The sequence below is a fragment of the Lissotriton vulgaris genome, chromosome 2_1 (genome assembly GCF_964263255.1).
Source record: "Lissotriton vulgaris chromosome 2_1, aLisVul1.2, whole genome shotgun sequence".
Lineage (NCBI taxonomy): Eukaryota > Metazoa > Chordata > Amphibia > Caudata > Salamandridae > Lissotriton > Lissotriton vulgaris.
Genome location: NC_141687.1, coordinates 214687795 through 214705302, shown reverse-complemented (window position 1 = coordinate 214705302; position 17508 = coordinate 214687795). Strand labels below are relative to the sequence as shown.

Here is a 17508-nt window from a genome sequence, read left to right as displayed (position 1 = left end):
GACAGAGAGGCCGCTTCAAAAACTCCAGAGGCGACAGGAGACAAAGAAACGTTTCATAAGGTAAGTCATATGAGAAAGACCTTTCAGATTCCCCTATAAGGGTGGGAGGGAGACTAGCCCAATTATGTGGAAATTGGAACCCTGTGACTCAGGATCCCTGGGTGCTACAAACAGTCAGGGGATACCGAATACAATTCACAGACATCCCCTTTCAAGACAAAATCCCAAGAGAAATCAGTTTTTCTCAAGAACACTCAAAATTAGTAACAAAAGAAGTACAAGACCCATTGGCCAAAGGTGCCATCAGAGAGGCAACCGATTGAGAGGTTGGCTTTATCAGCAACATATTCCTAGTGGTGAAAAAGAACAAAGAAATGAGACAAGTCAAAAATCTCAAAGACTTAAATGAATGGGTAGTCTATCGTCATTTCAAAAAGGAGGGAATATACATATTAAGAGACATCCAATGGAAAGGGGACTGGTTAACAAGACTAGACCTCAAAGACGCCTACCTTACTATCCCCATCTGGCCTCCACATCAAAAATACTTTTGCTTCACATGGCTAAGCAAAGTCTGGGAATTCTCCAGTCTCCTGTTTGGACTATCCTCAGCACCTTGGTGCTTCACAAAGGTACTCCGTCCGGTAGCGGCCTGGCTCAGGGCAAAAGAAGTAAGGCTAATTATTTACTTAGGCGACATCTTAATAATGGGTCAATCCTAGGGCTCTGTATCCCTTCACACTCAATGGGTAATAGAGATCTTAGAGACTCTAGGATTTGTAATAAATCCAAAAAAAGTCTTGTCTAACTTCGGCACAACTCAGTTCCTGGGCTTCATTGTAGACACACTGCACACAGACCTATGCTTACCCAAAGAAAAGCTAAAAAAAATGTTATCAGAAAAGGTTAGTACTGTAAAGTATCTAGCAAGAATCCTGGGTCTGCTATCCTCAACCAACCAAGCCATATTCCTGGGACCACTCTACTATCGAGCCCTCCAAATACTAAAAAAGAGATACCTTCGCGTAAACCAATTGTACTCTCAAACCTTATCCCTAGATCAGGGCTCAAGGGAGGAATTAGAATGGTGGCTCAAGAACGCTTAAGCGTGGAACGGGAGGGCAATCTTCGGGGAGGAACCAGAATTGGCGATAGATTCATAGGCAAGCCTAGAGGGTTGGGGAGCGAGATGCGGAAACTATTCCACAGGGGACGTTGGTCAGACCAATAGAGGAACATGCACATCAACTACTTGGAACTCTTGGTGGGCTCATTTGCAGTCCGCAGTTTCACTCAAGAAAAGATTAAATGTTGTGTAATGCTTCGCATGGACAACATTTCAGCAGTCCAATATGTGAGTAAGATGGGAGAACCACATTCTAAAGATTTAGCGGACCTATCAAAGGACGTTTGGGGTTATTGTTTGTGCAAAGGAATTTCAGTTGTAGCTCAACAAATTCCTGGTTTGAGCAACAGAGTAGCATACTGGTTCTCCAGGACCTTCAGAGACTCCAGCAAATGGAGACTAAACAGGGAGATATTCCTACACATCCAACACATATGGGTCCTTTCAGCATAGACCTCTTTGCAGACAGATTGCATATTCAACTGACACCGTTTTTCAGCTGGAAGCCAGACCCTCAAGCAGCTAGGGTGGACGCCTTCCTTCAAGACTGGATATGTGTAAGGCCATATGCCTTCCCTCCATTTGTTATGCTTCCCAGGTTCCTCCTACAAACACGCAGACTCAAGGAAACAGTAGTACCGGTAACTCCACTTTGGAGACCCCAGGCGTGTTTTCTTGTAATTCTGGAAATGTCAATAGATTTCCCCTTACTAATACCCCATTTCGAGACCCTACTCCTAGGCCCTCGAGGAGAAATCCATCCTCTGATAGAAGAAGGCTCCCTCACACTGATGGCATGGAAGATTTCCGGAGACAATGGGAAATCCCTGGCCTTTTGTCAAATGCTTTAAGACTCATATCTGAGTCATGTGCACCTGGCACGAAAAAAGCATACAGACTGGCATGGAACAAATGGATTTGTGGGTGTGTTCAATGGACTATCAATTCAATTTAAACTGATTTAGTCCATGTAATAAATTACCTAACAGAATTATTTGAGTCATGTTTGTCATATAGGACAATAAACATTTATAGATCAGCCATTTCTGCAAGTCATTGCCTGATAGATGGATTACCCGTCAGTCAAAATGCTTTGACAAGGAAGATAAAGAGAAGCATTAGGGTACTCAAAACTCCCATACCTAAGAACAGCTCTCTTTGGCACGTTAAACTGATCATTCAAATTCTAGAGAACTGGGGTGATAATCAATATCTGTCCCATACACCACTCTCTTACAAGCTCACAACCCTTGTATGTCTGGTTTTATTTAGACGTACATCTGACGTTTGAGCTTTAGATCTCACTAGTAAATCTTAACAAACTGAGGGAGTATGTTTCTACATTAAAAGAAGAACCAAGACCCTTTCCTCTACTATCTTCTATCCTTATTTTTCTAGCAACCCAAGACTGTGTGTAGGGCAATGCTTGTAAGAATATGAAAGGAGAACCCTTAATGTAAGAAATGGTGTTGCACAATTATTAATAACTCGTAAAAGACCTCACAAAGCCGTTTCCCCCCCTACCCTGGCTAGATGGGTAAAAGATGTTATGATTGAAGGAGGTGTGGACACCTCTATTCTTGGTGCACATTCACTTAGAGGCGCCTCAGCCTCCCAAGCTTTCATCTTGGGAGGGGGTTTATAGGACATTCTAAGGGCAGCCGACTGGTCTAATGAGAGCATGTTTAAAAGCAGTTTTTTTAAACCACTGTCTAATGTAATTGATAATTATATTGAATGCACTTTGAACATTCATAATATTGGCCTTCGTGTCGTGCCATTAATTGTAGATTTTCCACAGCCTGCTCAACAGAAAATCTGGATTTTATTAAGGACACAGAGGCTAAGATTATCCCACCACTGATACCCACCCAGGTAGAGTAACGTATTCTTTACTTTCAGAGCAATGAAGTTTGGACCTGGAAGCTTTCTTTTCCTGGACTTATTCTTTAGGAAATTGTTTGGATTAAAGTTTATCTCTTTGGCAGCGCAAAATAAAAGAAGGAAGATGGCTGCCTGTAGCTGAACTTTATATATGTTTACAATGTTCTCAAAGTTCTAAATTCTTATTCATTGTTGCTGCTGTGAGCTGGCAATAAAAGGAGTTTGCATAATGTTAGCCTCCGTGTCCTTAATAAAATCCAGATTTTCTGTTCAGCAGGCTGTGGAAAATCTACATTATTTTTCGATAAAACCGATGGAAATGCTGGACATATATTACATATCCATTAAAAAATTCAATATTGTTATCTACAAATCACACATTCATGACAAACCACCTGCTTGTCTGTTACTGAATTGCAGCAGTGAATGTAGAGCCAATGCAGGAGTCTATATTTCAAAAATAATGCATCCATAAATAAATATTCATTCATTATTGACATGTAATAAAACAGGTATAAGTAGTACAAAGATCTTTTTAAGAAGCTATGCACACTTATGTTAGCATCTTGTATAGATGGAGATAATCAGGTGACTATCAGTCTTGATGGGTCCCATGTAATGCATGTATCAGTGAAGTACAATGTGCTGGAGCATGAGGGGGGCTTTCAATCCAGAGTTCTCAGACATTGTGTTTATGTTCTCGGTTAATTAACATTCTGAAATTGTATGGATGCTGTCCCAAAATAACATATACATTAGACATTATTACACACAAAAATATGAAAAACCCTTTCAAAAGTAGGTTTACCACACATTAAAAAGTAATACAGCTTTGAAATAATACCAACTGACCACCCTTTAAAATAAAGAGAAGTTAAACTTGATTGGTACATTTAAAAAGGGCTGTTTAAAATGAGTTAAACAAATATATTGAACAGGTTTGTTTAAAGTGTACATGAGTAGGGTGACGAGTGCCAAAGATGAAAGAGCACTGCAGTCTTTGGTAACTCCACTTGGCCCTTTAGGCATGCGGAACAATCTATACAAGTCCTTTCGAAAAGGCAATGCCTCATAATGATTAGGGAGCCCATAAATGAAAGGGTTTGCTTTAATGTGTCACTCATAGCTCATAACACCATAGTCAACAGGGACACCATTGTCTTTCTCTCAGGGCCCTTACTTGACTTACTGTTGGGGCCCATCCTCTATAGGCCACTTTAATCTAGCGCCCATGAGGGTGTGTTAACTCTCCTGCTGAGCTGGCTCGACTCCCTGATGGAATTCTAATGGGCCCTGTGTTTCTTTGCTTCCTTCTTAGCTCGGAGGAGCTTGTGGAAGGCTTAGATAACGGCATTGGAGCTGATAGATCTTTCACCGGTAGGGTCAGCTCATGGGCTGCCTCATGTAGTTTGCTGCCAGTCAACTGGATCCTGATCAATGCATTATACGTTAATGGCTGCTTTCTAGGAAGTTAAAAATTGCTAGGTTTAGTTTCTTGGTATAAAGTACTTTCTTTGCATTCTGTATTTGATGATTGGATTTTAGCTTGGATAGTAATTGTATCTTATGCAACTTGTACGAACCTGACCCCAATGCCACGAGGCTGTGCTTCAAATCACTATACTAGTGGGGGCTGAAAAAAATGAAAACAACAGTGCAGGTTTTAATCTGTTATAGAATGCGTACAGAAAGCAGCCGTGCAAGCTTCGTTCACACACAGAACCGGTCCAGCATGGAAAACTGAATATTCTTCCTTCTCACAAACATAACAGGAGTAATGCAAGCTTCCCTAATTTACACACAGAATATCTACTGAACAGGTGGCAGCAGTGCAAGTTTCCATGCTCTTAAAGAACATATGCTCCACAGTGAGAAGCACTGCAGGCTTTTCTCAGCCACACAGAACAAACATAACTCAAGTAATATTAATAAAAGCTTCCATCACACACACAGAACAGGCACAGCACTGGCAGCAGAAGTGCAGCCCCCCCCCCCCCAGAACAAGGATAGTGTAGTATGGGCAGTTACAGTACATGTGTCTCTCAAGTGGCCCGAAGGTGCAACAGATTGGCCATCTTTGCAAGCTTCCGTCACACACAGAACAGGCACAGCACTGGCAGCATCAGTGCAGGGTCCCCAAGAACACAAAACAGTGTAGCATGTGCAGTTATAGAGCATGCGTCTCTTATGTAGCATGCAAACGCAACAGATTCGCAATCTGTGCAAGCAAAGAACAGGTAGGGCAGGGGGAGCAGCAGTTCAAAGTCCCTTCACAGCCAAGCAGGGACAGCATAATGAGCAGCAATGCAAGCATGATGCTACACTCACAGGAAAAACAGGTGCAGCACAGCCAGCACAACGGCAAGCTTCTCTGGGCAGGTACAACACTCACAGGACTCATTCAAGCTTTTTTCAAACACAGCCCACAAGAACAAGAGAGCCACCTGCAGTGTAGTCTTCAGTCTTACACATGAGATACAGAACTGACAGCTGGAGTGCAAGGTCCTATGGAAATTAAACAATAGCACACAAAACAAATTAACCTGTATGTTGGCTTAAAAAAACAGCTACACTTGAGTATACGGACCTAAATGAAAAAAATATTTTATACTGAAATGGACAATGGTGACCGCACATTTTCTTGTACTAAATAAATAACGAAAGAAAAATACAGTTTTTTGTATTCTCAATGTATCCGGACTGAGCTATCGACTTCAAGGAACTGTATTTTAAGACTATTTTCACAATGTCCATATTTGATTATTGTATGTTGGATTTTTATTGTTTTGGTTTTGTCTTACACATAAATATTGGCTATTTTTCTAAAACTGGCGTGGGGTCCTTTTGTAGTGTGTTCACTGTATTACTGTGTGTTATGTGCAAATGCTAACACATTGCCTTTGAGATAAACCTGACTGCTTGTGCCAAGCTACCAAGGGGGTGAGCAGGGGTTATTTTAGAAGTGTAATCCCATTACCCAGACCAGAAGGAATGGTCCCTACTTGGACAAGGTGCAGAGCTCTGTCAACTAGAGGCTCATTCACCATGTTCAATCATTTAAAGGAGGAGGAGTGTGAGTATCCAGTGGGCACAATGCAGACAGCCCTAAACTTAATTCTGATGCCTATCCTTTGAATACTACGTACGCTTAATTAGAGATGTGTATATTAGCAGCAATAGCAAAAGGGAGGCTACTACGCTTAGGAGTTAAAAAATGCATGTGTTTTTCTATTTTTGGTTTACAAATATAGCATAGCACAAGCAGCCAAAAGAAGCACATTGCTACAGGATATTGAAATGCATCTGCAGACGGTTACGCTGATTTGTTAGTGATCTTAGAAAAGGTATTTTATTATATTTGCTAAGCATCACATTAAAGTATGTTAATGTAGGAGTTTAACTCGAGTATGTGAACGAGCATTCCTTACCTTTCAATAGCTAAATTATAGACTAGGCTCTTTTATTCCTCTTTGCATATCCAAAGTTGTTGAAGAACAACTTGTGGCGTCTGATATTCACACAGGTCATGTTGTACTAACCAGAACTCGAAACTGTGTTTTTCTTTCTCTGAGGGGGAAGATTCCCATTGCTTTATTTGAGAAGGTGGTTGCAGATGGGAGTCACCGAGGCTCATTACTTTTCATCATACTTTGACCCAGAGCAAGATGGAAAAAACACAAAAGGGAAAGTGAGGAGGAAGAGGATGATGGAAAAAACAGGGGCGAAATAGAAACTTCAAGAGTAAGATAAAGGGGCAGGGAATGTCTGCTTGTGTTTGAAAGAGGCATGAAGTGGAATCAAGACTATGGAGCCTTGGTACTCAAACCTTCTATAGCGCTGGTCATGTTTTCTGAGCAAAGCTTTGGGCCCCTGCACTTATTATTGTACAAATTAAGCACAGCGCGCCATTTCATACTGTAGTTCATCTCACAACAGGCTCTGGGAAGTCCAAACACCCTGCTCCCATATCTCAGTCGCTGCTTTCGGAAGGCAGCATACACTTGTATTCAGGGTGCCTTACTAATAAGGCGCTTTATCCTCCAACAATACCATAACAGAGAGTGACGAAACCCCAAGGTGTAGGTGGCTGGTGTAAACTATTAGCAAGCTTTGGCTTCTGCCTTATATGTCAGAAATGAAGGATTCTTGGGCTCGGAAAAACTGCTTTTCTGACATTTGCCATAGGTTGTTGTACCACCTTCCATCTTCCTTAAGACTCAGTCCTACTCCCATGGTTTTCTGCATAGAGCTGAATACTTTTCGATTTAATACACAATTTGAGCTGATCAGTTATTTTGTTTAGGGCTTCATCTTTTGAAATCCAGTCCCATCATTCTATCCCTACTCCAATCTTGACTAAACATGGATGAAATCAGGAACACAAATAAAACACAACTAATGTCCAAGAAAGAATATTTGTACTAACCTACTACTACTAATATTAGGTTAATTCCCTCATCGGGGATTGTAAGCGCTATATAAATACATTTACAATTACAATGTTTTGAATTGTAATTTTATGTTGTCTGGGGTACGTACATTTATATTTCCCTGCATTGTCGCACTGTGCTCTGCTAGCCTATCCGGCAAGGTTTGAGCGTTGTAAACTTTTAAAAAACGTCCTACTGACCTGCAGTTTGGAGTGTATGACCGCCAGCGGGTGTCCAGCATCGTCCCGTGGGTAGTCCACCCTTTCTAGCACCTCGTACGCTTCCATTTCGAAAGCGGGGAACTCTGCACCTGGCGTGGAGAGAGAGGACATGGTGGTGAGGTAAATGCATGGACACAGGGGTGAGTGAGACACATGGGGAATCAGGACACAAGGCTATGAGGTCGACCCATGGAGATGTGCGAGAGAGAGATGCATGAAATCCTGGGCTACACTGTGAGGCTAATCCAAGGGGGCATGAAGAGTGGGGAGCTCCAGACTGCCAAGAACCTGACCAAACGGTAACTGGGACTCACAGAAAACCAGAAGAGTGGTAACTCTGGGACAAGGAAGACTCAGACAGAGAAAATATGGAAGAGTACTGAGTGTAACTCATTAAGATCAGGACTAAACTATGATTGAGATACATGGGGGACAGAGAAGAATGGACAGTGTTACAGAGGGACGGGCCACACATCTTCGACATGGAAGTGCAGTGAGTTTGACACCCTAAAGGTAAGCATTGGGAGGCATTGCGGAGACCCGTCAGATAAAACCAAGTTCACGCTCATTCTCAGATCTCATCAGCTTCTAAAGTACTTTAATACACAACTCAAATAAGGTGACAGAAATTAACAAGGATTACTACATAGTAGCATTGATGCACACCCAAGGAAAAGGAAGTCCAAGACGATACAGTGAGAAGTTGGCCTGGTATAAGCTGTCCACTAATTAAAGTTGGCACCTTGTACCAGTCCAAACAACCCTTATTGATGATTAGGTTAAAGACAACCTTTATAGAAAGCTATCCTCGTGGTAGCTATGGAGAGTAGCCTTCAGGCTAAGTCTGGAAGGAATGTAAAGCAGCTTGTTTTACCAGATCATAACCTCCTGAATGACCAAAGAAAAGGAGATCCACTCAAGAGATATATAAAATATATGCCTTTATTACTAAACACTCTCTACGAACCTCTTTATGAGAATTGAGGACAAAGCACACAATATCAAATTACTAGAACATCAAATAGCACAATACACAGCGGGCTACAGGAGGAGACCGGACCATATACTGAGAAAGTGGTATAAAAACCACAACTTGACTAGACACAGTGCCTAGAGCATGTAGAATCGCTGGGACCCCAAGGAACCACCCAAAGTAGTGACACAGGACACCCACGGAGGACAGGTGCAGTGTGTGAACACAGGCGCAAGCTCCGTACAATCCTATGGGAAAGCGCAGTTGGAATTTTAAAGATTAAGGACACTTCAGGGAAGACTCTAAGCCAACCCTTCCAAACATAGAATGTTCTAAGGCCAGCATCCTTGAGAGTACCGAGATACCTGTGTTACCTATCCCAGAGTAGCCGGGTGCATAGGGGTCCAGTGATGTCTGGAACCTTCATAGTTTTCTACGGGTACTGCCATGAAGGTGAAAAATGTCAGGTGGAATCCAGGCCTGGATCCGAGGTGAGAAGAACCTGAAAGCAGAGGGGACAGAGTCTGGGTCACTTGACAGTGACCAGGGGCATGATAGACGAATGCCCACCAATGTCGAGTGCTGTAGGTGAGAAGATGCAATCCTTGACTTTGCAGTCACGGGCACCAGGAGACATCGACGATGACCAAAGTCTGGAGATGAGCAGTCCCATGAAGGATGTCGAGTGCTGGGGGGGTCGGTGTCAGGATGGAACACCAACAAGCCTTGGCAACTGCAACCCACGCGGGCAGAGGAAATCAGCTTCGGTGAGGACCAGCAAGGTCCAGGGGACTCTCCAAGCTATGGAGAGTCAGAGCACGTCTGGAGCAACCGGGGAAGCCCACATAAAGTCAAAGTTACCTTCACAGGGACCCACAGGCCAATTGATCAGGGATCACCAAGGGACCTCAAGCTGAATCACAAAATACCAGCCCACGGAACACTTGTATGGTGTAGGCCGGAAATCTTCGGTAGAATTACTGCTCGGGGTCAGGACTACAAGTAGCCCAAAAGCATATGCTGCTGCAAAAGTACATGGTGCACAGGCGTTCGGGTTGCAAGGTCCCCACGAGTGATACTGGTCTCAGAATTGCTGAGAGAGCAGATCGACCTCAGAGACCTCAGGAATTCACCTCCTGTGTTGCAGAAATCTTCGGAGTCCTCAGGAGCCCGGGAGATGCAAACCGGTCAGATGCGTTAAAGGTGCCTGCCTTGCGGGGGAGTAACTCCTTTACTCCAAGAGAGATTCTTCAGTCATCCAGCGCAGTGTAGATAGTCGAAGTACTTGGTTTTTGTAGCAGAGTTTAGTCCAGATAAAATCTAAAGTCCTGTAGTAAGGCGTTCTTACTTTATACCCAAGGAAGGGGTGGGACAAACTCTGGGACCCACCTATGGGAAGGTCAGGACAGAGGGGTAGCTACACCCATGTCCTTTGCCCAGTTTCGTGCCAGAGCAGGAGCAAATGGCTCTTGCAACTGGTTTGAGCTGGACTATGCACAGGGACACCAAATGTGCCCCCAGTGCAGACTTCAAAGCACTCTCAGAGTGAACACACCCGGCCCCAATACACTAAAGCCTGTCTGGGAGGTGGTCACACCTCCCTGCGACAGGAAACCTATTGTCAAGCCTTCCCCTGCTCGAGCTTGGCTCAGCAGTAGGAGGGCAGACTTGTGTCTGTGGCTGGCAGCATTAATTTTGTAATGCCCAGGTCGAGAAAGCTGGTACCGGGTAGCCCGGTGTGTCACATATGTCTCTCGAGAAGGGTGGAATCAGACCTCCCCACCAGTTACAAGTGGAGAAGTGTGGCTCAATGGTTAGAGCGGCAGACCTTGATGCAGAGTGCTGTCCAGGGACCAGGGTTCGATTCCCGCCTCGGCGGGATCGGGCTAAAATTCCTCTGACCGGATATTCTCGCCTCAGTGCCGAATCTAAGCATGGGCCCCACGCTGCAACTCTGGGCAATAGCTTGCTTAGTCTCCACTACGGCCCCCGATACACAAGGGATGCCTGGTTTCACCATTGGATGCCCAGGAGTGGACACCTCACAAGGAAAAGCCAGGAGGGGTTCCCTTGTGGTAGGAGTACAAGCGCCGGGATGCTTACGGGTTACTGTTCGCGCTATACAAATACAACACATTTACATTACTGTTTCTAAGCAGCCATTTTAAAGTTAGCATTTACCATGAGGTTATAATACCCTTAAGTATATATGGTTGGCTGCATCACAAACTACCCAAATAGGTACTGAAGGCTGCAGAGGGGCTCTGCTCATGCAGGTGCACCCTCTCACATAAAACCCAGCACCCTGCCTTCAGGATTGATAAGGCCTGCCATAGGGGTGACAGATAGGTTTATATGTGCAGTGATTCAGAATAGATATAGTGAACCGATATCTAAGTAAGGGGTGCATGCACCACCTTACACAGGCTGCAGTAGCAGACCTGTGTTGCCATTTTGAATGGTCTCTCAGGGGTGGCACAATACATGCTGCAGCCCCTGGGAGGCCTCTGGGGTACCTAGGCCCTGGCTACATAGTATACCCTAAACTAGGGGCTTATAAGGGTACTCAAGAATCCAATCTGGAGTATACCTAAAGTACATGCATAACCAATTTAGGAAGAAAGCAGATAAACTGGGGTCCTGATTAGCAGGATCCCAGTCAGACTAGTCGAAAACCAGTAAAACACCAGGAAAAAAGTGGGAGTAACCATGCAGTCAGATTCCACCTTCCTACTGATAATTTTAGTACTACCTGTATTGAGACGCTAATGGTACTCAGCCTGAGCACATTCCGCCATGTATTCGTCACCCATCAAACCCTATGTAAATGTGTCAGAAGTGCAAATATAATTAGATCAAACTGTGCCAGTACACGGCAACATACTGAATACTTATGTGCAGGTAGTGCAATATGGTTATTCTAAGCTTGGCCATAAATATAATAATCACTTGTATAACTTGTTATAAAAAAACTTGTTATAAAATAAGGCAAAAAGTGAATTAATAGTTGGCCATATCCTTCTTCCGACAACCAACATGTTTGATCCTTGTTCACTGCACTTTAAAAAGGCTCAATTGGCTAGTATGGGCATTTTTGCTTAGTACATGTTAGAACATTCTATTTCCAAGTGCAGAAATTACTATGAAACAGAATCGGTCTGTATATAGTTTATGAATCCATTCTATTGAAACTACGTCAATGGAGATACGTGTACCATGCCTCTATGTGGTGGACAGATAGCTAATGATAAGCACTTAAAGGGTGCAAGAAGATTCAGGTTTAAATATTACAAGGAAAGTGATGTACCAGAAGCCAGGTTAATCCAATTCCATGTATGAACAGTGTGGACACAATTACGTTATCTCCAGCACTAGCCAAAGATACTATTAAGGCAACATATATCACCAGTTCTGATTCATCTTCACAGGTTGTTAATTAAGAACAAGTTCCATTTAAACCCATGCGTAGTGTTCTTAGGGCATGGCGATGTCTATGTTTTCAAACTTCTTTTTCAATTCATTTAACGCAGGGCCCCCGCACTGCTGACAATGTCGGAGATAGTCCAGCTGTAGGACTTTTCCACAACTCTTGACAGTTATTTCTTTTTATCTTTGTTCTTATGCAGTGTCCTACACCATGAAAAACCTGATAACACTACTTCATGTCAATAGTCATAAAGGAATAGACACCGGGTAGTGATCAATATTTTCAGTCGGCCCTTGGATTTTTTTTGCAGAGTAGATTGTTTCATACATTCAACACCTTATGTCGCACCTGACTGCTGGTGAAAATTCAAGACTCCATAGCCATACATTTGACAAACGTGTGGTGACCCTAAATCAAGTGATCCCCAGTCAGATGGTACAGGTGATGGAGTGATGGATGCACTTGACTTAAATGGAGCATACAAAATAAAAAAGAGTAAGATGGCAGTCCTGTGCTGATATGTAGTCAACCTATTGAGTCCTAGCTCTACCTCCAAGTCGCGGCCGCTTCAGGTAAGAACGGTGAGGCTTTTCAAGGGGATTTCAAGGGACGACCTCGAGGGAAAATGTATCATTTATTTATAAAATTTTTCCTTGTGGTCATCTCTCGAAATCCTGCCCCACTGCTCTTTATTTATTTATTTATGTGCTTTTATAGCGCCTGAATAAACCCCCGAAGGGGTATCTCTGCGCTTTTGCCAGTGGGGGAGACTGTCCTGTGCACGATCGTTTCGGTGACTGAGAAAAGGGAAAAGATTAACTATTACTAAAAAGATGAGTCTTGAGGGTTTTACGGAAAAGAAGGTGATTGGTAATGGTTTTTAATGTAGGGGGAAGGGAATTCCAGAGCACTGGTCCAGTGTGTGCCAAGGCCCGGCCTCCCTGACGAGACTTTCTTATTTTAGGGACCTGTAGTAGGTGGCGGCTGCTGGATCGTAAGGAGCGGCCAGGGATGTAGGGTTGAAATGCTTTAGAGAGATATTTGGGGCCCTTCCCTATCAAGCATTTGTGAATCGTACACAAAATTTTAAATTTAGTGCGTTGCCGCACAGGCAACCAGTGAAGTTTCGCCAGTAGAGGTTGGGAGGGAGTTCTGGGTGGAACATTGAGGACTAACCTCGCCGCCGTATTTTGGACTACTTGCATTTTGTTCATTTGGCCTTCATTAGTTGAAAAAAGAAGGCCATTGCAGTAGTCCAATCTACTGGTCACTAGTGCCTGGACTAGAGTCTTCCTGTGATTATCAGGTAAGTAAGGGAACACCCTTTTCAGTAGACCAATGATCCTGAAACATGTGCCAGCGACTTGATCGACATGATGTTTGAAATTCAGGTCTTGATCAAACAGTACTCCTAGATTTTTAACAGTCTGCTTTGGGATAGGTACTGGTCCTAGTTCTGCGGGCCACCATTCATCAGACCACAATGTCGCCGCCTCCCCAAACAGTAGGACCTCTGTTTTGCCCACATTGCACTGTAAGCAATTCTCCGCCATCCATTTTGATACTGCCCTCATTCCTTCTGAAAAAAAGACTTTTGCAGTGCAGGGGGGAAGGTTTTAAAAGGGAACAGAAGTTGGGTGTCATCGGCGTAGGACACCGGGGTAAACCCAAAAGACCTCACCAAGTCGGCCAGGGGGGCCACATACACATTAAATAATGTGGGGCTTAGGCATGACCCCTGTGGCACACCCCTGGTGAGCTCCCTGGAGATGGATTTATGGGAGCCCAGCCTGACTTCTTGGGAGCGGCAGGAAAGAAAGTTTTCCATCCAGGACAGCGCCACTCCTCCCAACCCTACATCCCTCAGACGGCCGAGATAATCTGCAGCGGCTGAGATAATCATTCCTTAATACACCACGCTCAAGCTTTTTAATCCCTTCATCATGCTGGAATACAGATGTTGTGATTTAGGAAGAATCATATCTTGGGAAGAGCATTCTCAGTTCTGGTGCTGACTATTTAAAATGGCCTACTGACAGTTTACCATTGTGCATTCAGGATACTATTTGAAAACTGTTTGCTTTCTTGTAGTTATACATACGTGTGCATTCCCTCTTCTTTTTAAGACAACTCCACTGAAATTCTCGGTTGTCTGTGCCACAGCACTTCTTAAGAACGTATGACAACTTTACAAAAGTCCTGTACACAACATGGTATTTTGAGGGCTCAGAGGAACTGAACGGTGTGAGAAAAGGTTGTTCATCCCAAAAGAAGCATACCTCATACTGGCCTCTGCCAATGCCAATGTTTCCACTGGGCATCACAAATATACTCATGTTTCACCAATCTCTACTCGAAACTTAGTTACATCCGTGTTGCTTCCAAAATACTGTAGTTAAAAGATCACCTGGCTAGAATTTTGGCTTAGCATCCGGGTGGTTCGGCTATTCAAACCAATACCGACCCAGCACCCTGCAACACGGTATTGAAGAAGAAAACATTTGCATGCATCACTTGGCATCTGGAAATATACAAGTAACCAAGATGCTCACATGATGCCTCTTTATAAAGCACCCTAATAAAACTTGATTAAAAAAGGACCCATGTTTACGGGTTTAACCAATCCAAGGAGAGTGGCAATGGATTTATTTATTTATAAAGTTCTTGCCTATCCACGATTGCATACAACCTCGACCTGTGGACAGAAATGTGAAGAGGAATGCAGGTTATAAAAGAATGAGTCTTTTAACTTACTAACTAATGGAGAATGATGCATGATGGGAAAGAGTGAGTACCTTACCCAACCAATGAGGAGATATTAATTATTGGGGGCCAGTATTAGTCAATATCTAGTTTGATTAAGAGATGTGCATATATTTCAAAATTTTAATTACGACCAGTTCAGTGCCCCAAACGTCTAGTTAAAAATCTTGGCTTTTGGGTGGATAACAAATTGTCCCTACAATAATAGGTTTCTAGAGGCTTCCAATAAGGTATAGGAGAACTTTGATCCCGGCCCACATTGTGAGTTGCCTGGATTATGGAACTGCTCTTCTAGCAGCGGCTAACTAGACCTTTCTTTCCAAAATACTGGTGGCATAAATTACGGTGGCTCATCTTGTCTGTGAACTTCCTCCTGGCTCCCCTCCTGGTACCCACCTTAAGAGCAGTACGCTGGTTTCGTGTCAGACAGCACAATGTGTTTAAGCTCCAATGTCTTATCATAAATCCTTGGTGGGGAATGGCCCCTCCTACCTACTAGCTAGGCACATTCGGTATTGTTCGAGTAGAAATCTGTGGTCCAAGGAAAAGGCCTTGTTAACCTCCAGGTGTGGCGGTAAATTATTATCCTACCTAGCCCCTTATCCTTAGAGAGCCTTCCTCGCCATATTCAATCTTTTTCTGATTTTGGAAGATTTTTAAAAAAAAACGCTGAAGCTTGTTATTTCTGTTTTTTTGCCTTTCCTTTTGGTTCAGTGGAGCGCGTAGATACTCTTTTGGGAGTAAGTCACATGCGGTATGTATGCTTTTTTAGCATAACATAAAACAACACACTGAACACATTTTGAAAATCCAATTCAACATTTTAAAAAAATCAGTTGTCATTGATTCTCTAAATTTACCTTCGTTTTTGACCCCATGTGCCTCACTCAATCTTAGTTCTATTTTCACTACGAAGCCTATTTTGTTCCGCATTTTTGGGATCTAACGTCTTTAGTCTCTACTAACAGAAATAAGGCTGTCACTTCATTCAGATTTTTTTTAAATGAATGAATGAGTGCCTACAAATTCTAAAATCAAACACGTAGACTGTGTAAAGACACCAGAGGGATAAGCCACTGTCTTTACTCGTAATGCCTTGATTCTGAGAGATGAAGTAATATCCTACGATTGCACATCCACTGGTTAGCTTTCTCACGTAAAATGTAGACCTAAATGTAATACCCTGCACAAGACTCAATATTTAACCTTCCCCTACCAACTGAACTAGCTGGGACTTACTGACCACGCAGGAATAATCTTACCTAGTTAGGAGACCTAAATGTGTGGTTGGACAATCCACCAGGGGCAATATTCGATTTCAAAGACTGAGTTGAAACGGTTATCCTGCAGCTCCTATCCAAATAACCCACCCACTGCAGAGACATCTTATGGACTCCATTTTCTCCAATTTTCATGAAGTTGTGATTGGAGAGCCCATTCCACTGATCAGGACTGATCATTTAGCCATATGCTTTTATATCAACTTCCTTGCCATGGTTAGTGTCTATTCATTAACAAGATACTGGAACCATAGCTCTTCTGACTGAATTGACTCAGAGGTAATAAATAACTTCAGAGAAAGAGAACAGGAACCATCCTAGTTTGATCGCAAGGCCTTTGAACCCACTGTCAACCAATCTCGATAAGAGGTATTAGACAGCACTCTTCCTTTACATGAGAAGAAATTCACTTAGTAAATATAACCTATAAGTTGCTGCAGAACTGGATAAACTGAAGCTACCAGCATTACAACATGGGAGGCAATGAAGTATAACCTATTATTTAGTCCTCAAAAAGTCTTATTTAATAAAAGCCAACGCATACAGGGTTCCTATCCCAGAAGCAAAGTGTATTTCAAAAGGCGTTTAAAGCAAGCAACCAGATTAACCAAAGAACTAAACAGAGCCATTGATAATTTATAGCAGCCATTCATAACCAAATGTAAGGTGAAGACTTCAGATAGACTATGCAAAATCTTACCGCAATTTCCAAAAGAAAAATATAAACACCGTCAAGACCTTTATACATGAGACCATACCTAAACCTGCATAAAGTGTTGTAGATTGCGGCCTGGAAAACAACACTACCAATGAAGACATTTTGTAATTTATTTCTGAAGAGTCACTGATGGAGACTATCAACAAAAGTCTCCCTTCTAGCTCTCCTCTGAATCTCTGCCTCAGCAAATTGCTACACACATTAAGCCTTTTGCTAAATGAAGAACATTATCCATAAACAGCTCCCGGGCGTCAACATCGATTCCAGTCTGTTGGAGTACTGGGTCAAGCTACTGAAAAAAGTAGTATTCTCTCAAATCCAGAGCTACCTGGAAGAAAATGGTATACTTGGCTCTTTCCATGCAGGCTTTTGTCCGCCTAGAAGCCAGGAGCTAGTTTTGCTCTCAGTACTCAATCTGCACTGACCTGCAGACAGTGGTGGTGTCAGTGCATTAGCCCTTTTTGACTTATCTGCTCCCTTTGATAAAACTGTTCCTATTAATAGACTCGTAAATGCAGGCATCAACGGGTCTGTATCAAGCTGATGGATCTCATATTGGACATCACGTATCAATCAGTGACACCACTTGCGTTCAAGCCTAAAAACAAAGCTCCCATTTGAAGGGTCCCCCGGGTGTCAATACCCAACCTTTTATTCATCTATAAAAAATGATCTGCATCTGCTGG

At 43.0% G+C, this 17508-nt stretch overlaps 1 protein-coding gene across 4 annotated transcripts in view; it reads right to left on the bottom strand.

The window, feature by feature from the left end:
- LOC147729863 (N-acyl-aromatic-L-amino acid amidohydrolase (carboxylate-forming)-like) overlaps positions 1–17508 on the bottom strand; it is a 156658-nt gene that overhangs the window by 16800 nt on the left and 122350 nt on the right. For all 4 annotated transcript variants that reach the window (XM_086954779.1, XM_086954776.1, XM_086954777.1 and 1 more), the window contains exon 6: positions 7641–7750. In XM_086954779.1, coding sequence (XP_086810905.1) covers positions 7641–7750 — 110 coding nt within the window. The remainder of the gene's footprint in view (positions 1–7640; positions 7751–17508) is intronic.